This window comes from Sceloporus occidentalis, unplaced genomic scaffold, assembly GCF_023333645.1.
Source record: "Sceloporus occidentalis isolate IW3139 unplaced genomic scaffold, rSceOcc1.0.p SCAF_28, whole genome shotgun sequence".
NCBI classification, from domain to species: domain Eukaryota; kingdom Metazoa; phylum Chordata; class Lepidosauria; order Squamata; family Phrynosomatidae; genus Sceloporus; species Sceloporus occidentalis.
In genome coordinates this window covers 5,970,992-5,979,739 of record NW_028317008.1, presented here as the reverse complement: position 1 = coordinate 5,979,739, position 8,748 = coordinate 5,970,992, and the positions used below count along the sequence as shown (strand labels likewise).

General features: G+C 40.2%; 1 protein-coding gene across 1 annotated transcript; it reads right to left on the bottom strand.

Moving 5' to 3' along the window:
• Window positions 1-2,104: 2,104 nt before the first annotated feature.
• LOC149299739 (G/T mismatch-specific thymine DNA glycosylase-like) lies at window positions 2,105-8,376 on the bottom strand. The gene is made up of 10 exons (XM_089486030.1): window positions 8,354-8,376; window positions 5,809-6,074; window positions 4,482-4,711; window positions 4,326-4,395; window positions 3,944-4,079; window positions 3,756-3,838; window positions 3,570-3,664; window positions 3,107-3,278; window positions 2,803-2,931; window positions 2,105-2,229 (listed from the first exon to the last, which is right to left on the bottom strand). The coding sequence occupies exons 1-10, from the start codon at window positions 8,374-8,376 to the stop codon at window positions 2,105-2,107; spliced, it is 1,329 nt and encodes a 442-aa protein (XP_089342156.1).
• Between the last annotated feature and the right edge of the window lie 372 nt (window positions 8,377-8,748).

Genomic DNA, 8,748 nt, shown 5'->3' with positions numbered 1-8,748 from the left:
TTAGATTAAGATAGTCTAGCCTTGATGTAACTAAATGTCAGTTTGAAAAAAACAAAAAACAAATTTATAGTATTTCAGTTAGGCTAAAAGATGTAAATCTTTCCTCCTTCAAACTAGACTTGTGTTACACAACTGATGTATTAAACTCTTGTTGTAAACTCCTTATTCCCAACACACAGTCTTTGCCAAGCAAGTCTAAAATTACATTATTTTTTTTAAAATTAAAACTAGTGACACAATTTAAACAATACAATGTTTTATTCACCTTTTACATATGTTGGTCAACGGGCTCCATTTAAAGCCATATTGCAAATAGTTAAAACAAAGTGTTTTTCAAAATACAAATATACAGAGGAATCTGGAGGTACTTTCTAAGTAAATGGTGGAAACATCCATGATAAACAACATATATGCTACAGTACTATCATTTCCAATTAACCCCATCAGGAAGCAGTCAGGCAGTGCTTCAGAATAACCTGTTGAGCTCTTATTGAGACTAGAATATGACTGACATGTAGAAATTGGAGAAAATACCTAAATGTGAATATTATTGCAAACATAGGCTTTTGATAGCTACAGGCAGAAGTTTTCATGTGTAAACACTTTATTCCCTAGTAAAATTCAAGACTGGAAACCATAATGTATCTTGTCATCACACCAGACAATTACAGAAATAATTGATATAAAGGATTCACCTACAGTTAATCTCTCCATGTTAAAGTCATTGGCCAACAGATTATACAGACATTGCCGTTTTAAATATACAAAGAAACATGTTTGCCATAAAGTGTGATTCTATTTACAATAAGTAAGGGCTGTTTAAGCGTGAAACAAGTACACCATGATTTAGTCAACGAACAGTCGTACAAAAACTCTTGGGAAACTGTCATAGTCTAGATTGTAACACCAAAAGCCATCTATTGTGTGTGTTACCTTTTTCTATTGGAATCCGTGTATAAATCCTATACCACAGATGTTTTACCACTTGCACCTCTATCACTAGACCTAGTACCTGAGTGCAGAGCAGCAGCAGTTTAAAACATAACAGAGAAAAAAAACACTTAAAATAAAAAAGATAAGTAATATTTTCTGAAGGTATTGTAACTGGGATTAAGGATAGTGTTGAATGTGACAGTTCTTCATGCTATACAGTCAATACAGAAAATATTTCATATCCCAGTTTCCACCAGGCTTCTATTTACATGATTAATGTGTTCAAAGACAATGGGACACTGAAGTGAATTGCTAAAAATGGCATATGTTTAGTAGTACAGCAACAAAACAGAAAGACAAGTTATTTCATAGAGCAACAGTGACATTTTCATGCCTGGGAAAGGTAATGGGGCTCTGAACTACCACTCCCATAATCCTTTGCACAAAACCAAACAAAAAAAAAAATCTTACATACACACTGCAGTCATCCATCACACGGTGCAATGATATAACATAAAAAAACGGAAATAAATAAAAGCCGACACCGGATAGACATAAATACAAGTATTTGTTTTAAATTACACAGACACGCACTGTAAGTAGGTCCTGTTTATAAAAAACAACTCAAGTATTCCAGATGTAACAAAGTATGCATTGTACTAAAGCAGCTTATTCCCTCCCATGCAGAATTCATTGCGCATGTCAGGGAACTGCCAGTGGCTGAATTGGCTTTGCCAACCCCCCCCCCCCCCCCAAAAAAAACAAATGTAAAAAAATAAAATTCTAACAACCTATGCCAATTGTACGTTCCCATGTGATGAAAATGCCACACTTTAATCAATATTGTGAACATGAATGTTTGAGTGGAATCACGGGTAACAATTTCCCAAAATGAATGGGGCATGCAGTTTGAACAGCTGCATCATACAGCTAATTATATATATAAAAAAAACAAAAACCAAAAACAAAAGACAACTTTTTTTTCTAAAAAGTTTAAATATTTCATTAAAACTACCTAATGTAAGGTAATCTAGCACTACAATAAAATGCACTATAATAAAAAGAGGTAAAATGCTAAATAAAAAAGCGTCAGTTGTGTAACTGAGGTACGGTTCCTTGTGACTGCAATAAAACTGCAGTCTGATTGCATAGCTGGGAATGGAGAGCAGTCTCAGGCACGTCCTTCTTCCGGCTGTTGGTCGTCACTGTGGTTGTAAGTAGACATCTGCTCAACAAACGGTGGAGACATCCACTGTCCATTTTGAGTTTGGTCACCGAACTCTGGATTACAGGGTGCTAAAAAAAAACAAACAAAAAAAAACAAAAACAAATCAGCAAGCCATCCACAGACCATTGTATTTCAGTGATTTCAACTTAGCCAGTTTGAGCATTTTACTCACATTTTACACTACTTCCCACATTCTCTACTGAAGAATACTTTGTGTGATTTACCACTAAATCATTTAAATAGCTAAAAAAATAAGCATTTACGGTTTCAAAACAAAGATAGTTTTCCCAACTGGATTGATGTACGTGCAACGCACATGTAGGCGCCATGGTGACCTCCACGTCTACAGATACCTGTTCTTCCCTCAGATATGTATGCATGCATGTATGTATGCATGAATGAAGCATATAGTAAAACATCCACAGACACAGTGGCTACTAATTAACATGTCGCCTAACACTTTTTGAGGAATTCCTACACACATTAATGTACTTCCTCATACATTATTTATTGGTGGGGCACAGGGAATTAAGCTGACCTTTTAGTTATGCAGGACTGAGGCTTAAAATGATTTGGTTGAAGTACTTTGGCAGTAATAGACATGCTGCAAGGTTATACCGAAATGAAAAGAATCCACTAACCAGCACCTTCCGATGACATGTTGCATGATCCACTTTCAGCAGAAGTCTGCCCATTTACATCAGCTCCAGCTGCGGCATCATAACCAGGATCGTACTTTTCTTCCTTAACCGCCTGCTTCTTTGCATCGACTGAAAAACAGAGTGAAGTGCACAAATCAAAAGTGGTGGCAAAATCCTGTTAATACTAGTTAATGTCAAGTTATTAGAACGAGGGCCAAACACAGCTTATTCAGGGAATACCCGTCACAGAAAACGTTTCTGAACGGTATGCAGAGACAATAAATGTGGTAACAAGAAATCTTACTTTGTGCTAACTGCAGGTCGAACGTGTACTGTACTTCCTGCACTTCCCTGGTGCTTTCTATGCCCTTCAGATGGTTTCTTAAATCCTTTAGCTTGATATAATGATGGACTTTGTCCTGAGCTCTGGGAAACTGTGCACATCGGGCGCTGGATGAAGGCATGACGTAGCACAACTAATTAAGAGGAGGCAGGACAAAAAGAAAAGAGAAAAAGGAAGACAATGGTAAATCGACAAAACATCGAGTTCAAGGGTTGCGGCACAATGGCCTACATAGACTTGCTAGTCTTCATATCACATTTTCCATCTGCAGACTTTTTTTCCAGGAAGACATATCTTTATTCTGCAGAATATTCGTGCTTAAAAGCGAACAGCCTGGTTGTATACTTTTTAGCCCCCCCTGTTCAAGAATCTTTTATTAACGTGTCAGCTTCAACACCTACTAAAAACAAGCAATTCAACTTACTGTGTCTGCTTCTGGGATCCTGTGTGGCTGGATTCCAAATTCAAACTTTTTAATCTTCACTCCAAACACTTCTTTACTGAAAATTTCATAGATACCTGCAAAGTAGTACAAAATAATACTTTAAATCACACCACGCCATTTTAGCCCTTGAAACTATCAACACCGGGAGACTGAGAGGCTTCTTACATTTGCCATTAAAAGCTGCAATGCGAGGCTTGTATTTTTGCAGCTTCTGTAGAAGGATTCTGCCTCCTTCCCGGAATTCTTTGCTGAGGAAGACAATATGGAACATCAACAGCAGAGCAAGGCAAATATCTACATCAGCGAGAGAAACAGGCATACAAAAAGCCTGTAACAGAACAAAGCTTCAGCACCTTGACAGGTCTTTACTGCCTGGAGTAGTCCTCTCCACCATGTTGGTAAAGCCTATCCCATATTTCTCTGGTAGGTCATGGTCATCCAAGTGGTTGAGCTGTTTATCACTCAATCCTGATAGGAAGAGGCACTTCCCTGAATACGTAAAGACAAAAAAAAGTAAAGCCATTTTAAAATATATGTTGTACCGCAAAATAAAGTGTCCTACTGCTTATGTCATCCACAAACTCATAGTCCCCACCATACTAAGATGTGTTCCAAGTTATTTAAGGTGAATAGGCCGACTACATGGAAAAGAATTACTCCTCCCATATGACATACACTTTTTTTTTTCATCAAAAAAGGTAATTTTAAAGCACTGCTTGTGTCAACAGAACTTACAAAAGTGATTTCCTGGTCCTGGGTAATGATGGCCTTTATACGCCGCCATAAGTCCTGGGTTGATTCCAATCTGTAAGTTTAAAAATATTTTTAATTTGCTGACACAAACTGAAGCTGTGGTACCAAAATGCCCTTTTTGGGAAGCTGTATACTTACAATTACTATGTCCAGATTAAAAGTCAGAATGTCCGGCAAGGTCTTTGTCATGAGCTCCGCCTCGGATACGCCGTTAAATCGATCAACTTTTCTTTTCACCTTAAAGGTATCTGTGATCTTTTCTTGCTTTCCCGTTGATTTGGCTTTTGCGCTCTTGGCAGACGGTTTCTTTGGCTTTGGCTCTGCAGGAGCAGCTGCTTTTCCTCTCTTCCTCTTGCCCTTGGTAGGTTCTACAGGAGAGGGCAGAATGTGTCATTTCTAGTCTAATTTAGTTACATCTGAACATCGCTTATTTTTATAGATGATGGGTATATGGACGTCATATCAAAAGGGACGCTGAGAGTATTTCAAATTTATAAAAATAAGCACTTTGCGACTTGTTATAGTTACTGCTCCACAAGCGCTCTATTTTATAGCACACATTACAATATATTTCACCCAATTTTGGGGAGTGGATTTCTTTTTTTTATGTATGTATTGAGATGGAGGGAGAATAGTTCAGGGCAAGAAATTAGCAATGACACTTTTTCATCTAATCCCTGCATCCATGAGGACCATTTACAAAAACTGAAAAGCCAGTAGATTTTAATAAACGAATGTAAAAAGTGATGTTATTTAGCCGACAGTTACTTATTAATACAAGACCATCAAATTATCTGAAGAAAAACAAACAAAAAAACAAAAACATAAAATGGTGCGTTCATGATCAATAATAACCCCCCCCCCCCAATAAATCAAACATGGAACAATGCACTGGGAGCCGGCCCCTTTGACCCACTGCAAGCACAAAAGATGACTTTATTATTGATAGTTTGATATAGTGCCATCATATTTCATAGCGCTGTACAACTGGTAGACAGGATATAAGTAGTATATTACAATCTAACTTACAGAAACAGCAAGCCCACAATCTAGAGACTTCACCTACCTGGCATTCTTCCTTTTCATAGGAGGGGAAAAAAAACAAACATAACACTGAAAAACACTTAAATAATATGCCTACAAAATAAAATTCAACTCTCAATGATCATTCCATGTTACGCTGGTAATATGTTGAGATAACGGAGAACTGAATAAGTTTGCTGGGATGTAAACAGAGTGACGTGCTCTCTAAACCAAAATCATCATTACAAGATTGTAATTGTTCCCAGATTTGATAATTTCACTTTTATTCTTAGTTATCATTATAGACACTGGATAAGCACCATACTGAAATCATAGATCAACCCAATAGTTATTAGATGATTCTTTCCATTATTCTATAACATTAAACCCATGTTTTTATTTTTTAACAGATGCATATATCCCAAGCATACTCTGAAATTACCTTGCATGGCATCCTGAGCAGCGTCTGGGGCCTCGGTTGGCATCTGCATGTGAACCGGCTCTTGTGCCGGCACTCCGTTCAGACTGTGGAACATCTGGGGTTCATTTGCAGGCATCCCCGAGAAGGCCTGGAGCTCATGGGCCGGGACCCCCGTTAGAGTATGCAGAGTCCTTTGCTCATTCCCCAGATCCATGTTCGGAGGCCCGTTCATCATTTGATGAAAGGGATAAGCGTAAAACGCCTGGGCCTGCTGAAGGTTATAATAGCTGTAAAGAAGAAAAATTATATACAATGTAACACCGGAAAAAAACAAAACGGCTATACCTTTATATTTTATTATTTTTATAAGTATTTTCTTTAAGCCACATTGGGTCGGTGAGTGTAATAAAAAAAAAAAAAAATCTTAAAAATTACCTTTTGCTCCTTCTACAATGCCTGCAAGGAACAGAATTATTAAACTAGAATTCTCAGGTGGCCACAATTTATCGTGTGCGTTTTTGAACAGTCTGCACAAATTTAAGCATTTACTTCATTAAAAGAACCTCATTGGAGATGAAAATCCCAGTCAATATCGTTATACGTTAGCAAGGGCGAACCCAAGTGAGCAAGATGGTCTTAGTGAACCCTGCACAATGCATAGGTAATGTGCTTTCCCCACTGATTTAACGGAGTATTATACGTTATTCTTGAAGGAGAAGAGACTGGGGTTTGCCCTCCATAAGGCATCAAAACTAGAACAGGAAAGGGTGTGAATGTTTAAATAATACCTCATGTCTGCTTTATACATATTGTATGGCGTCTGTATCGTTGCATTGTGGGTTTTTTATAGGTTGCACGTGGGGATACAGCCTTTCAGAATATACATAATACTAACGTGCGCTCCATTACAATGTATTATTTCCCACAATTACAATGTATTTGCAGCTAACTGATGTAGTGACATTCTCATTGAATGGAGGGAGTATTCCTCTAGGCCAGACCTGGGCAAAGCACGGCCCGCGGCCACATCCGGCCCGCTGAATAGCTCGGACCGGCCCGCAGAGTGTCCTGGTGACTCACCAATGAGTCCGGTGTCCCCCCCCCGCCCCGGTCACTTACCTTAAACTCCTGTGTTGGAAGCGTTTGTCTCGGGTGCCGGCGCTTTACGCTGGGCGCCGGCATATGACGTCAGACGCCGGCGATCAGCAGTGAAGCGCCGGCACCCGAGACAAACGCCTCACGCTTCCAACACAGGAGTTTAAGGTAAGTGACCGGGGCGGGGGGGGAGATCCTGAGAAGGGGGGGTTAGGGAGTTAGAGGGGAGATACTGAGAAGGGGGGGTTAGGGAGTTAGAGGGGAGATACTGAGAAGGGGGGTTAGGGAGGGAGGTCTTACTGTGTGTGTGTGTCTTACTGTGTGTGTGTGTCTTACTGTGTGTGTGTGTCTTACTGTGTGTGTGTGTCTTACTGTGTCTGTGTGTGTCTCACTGTGTCTGTGTGTGTCTCACTGTGTCTGTGTGTGTCTCACTGTGTCTGTGTGTGTCTCACTGTCTGTGTGTGTCTCACTGTGTCTGTGTGTGTCTCACTGTGTCTGTGTGTGTCTCACTGTGTCTGTGTGTGTCTCACTGTGTCTGTGTGTGTCTCACTGTGTCTGTGTGTGTCTCACTGTGTCTGTGTGTGTCTCACTGTGTCTGTGTGTGTCTTACTGTGTTCATAGCTTATTCAGTTATTGTAATAAATATTTTAGCCCATTTTTTAGCTCAAAATATTTTTTCCTTTTTTTTCTCCTCTAAAATCTAGGTGCGTCTTATCAGCAGGTGCGTCTTATAGAGCGAAAAATACGGTATGCACTCCGAAGCCTTGTTCATTTTGTTCACTTCTGTGCTGTGCTAATAGTTATTCAGGCCTTACTTATTCAAGCACCTCTACCAATGACGTAGGCTTGAATAACTTTATTAAACAGCACATAAGTTAACAAAATGGACAAGGCTTCGGAGTTTGTAGTTTGTAGAGGTCTGGCCCTCTAAAACCATTCCAATTTCTCATGTGGCCCCATGGGAAAATTAATTGCCCACCCCTGCTCTAGGCACAGACTAAATCATGCTGAAATAATATATATATTTATTAACAAGTTTCAAAACGAAATCAGACCAAGAATATAGATGCTTTCATTATCATTAAAGGTAAATAAAGCTTAAGCAGGCCCTTCATTAGCAATTATAATGAAAAGCCTCTTTTCGTGGTTACCATTAGCCTTTATTTGCATCAGACACAAAGCCGGGACTGTGTACATAATAAAAGATGCATTTCCACCGCGACAAGCAGCCATTAATAACGCGGAACTGCAGGGATGCCTGTGTGGAAGCTCGGGTTTTATTTATAGCCACTCATGGCAACCGGCAGGAAATGTGTATTTCAAGTCCACTCTTCCCTCCATTCTACACAATGGCCGGAGTTGCCCTCCATTCTGCGCATGCGTTCTGACCCCTTGCGCAAAGCTCGGGCCTTTCCCTTTAAACACAAAGAACACTAGCAAGCGGGCCCTCGGGAAACAACTACGGCCTCACCTTCCGGGGTCCTGCGCCTCCATTTCCAATCAGGTAATCAGCGGAGAGTCTAGACCCACCGAGCTCGCAAACCGTAATAACACTGAAGCCTCGGGACCGATCAGCTCTCCAGCCAGCACTCGAACAGCAGAAGCACACACGTCACCAGTCCCACCGACCAATCACACGAGGGTTCGCAGAGCACGTGACTTCATGCCGGCGACACCATTTAACTGTTTTGGTGCCAGTGTGGACTATACCACTAGCGTGGGGGTTTTGAGGAGACATACGTGGGCGGAAGAGAGTGGTAGTGGTGTAACTTGTTAGTAAAGTCTTTCTGGGTTTGGGGACCGGCTGAATAAGGTGTTAGTGTACCGGTAACATAAATGTTCTTACAATGGAATACAAAGGCATTG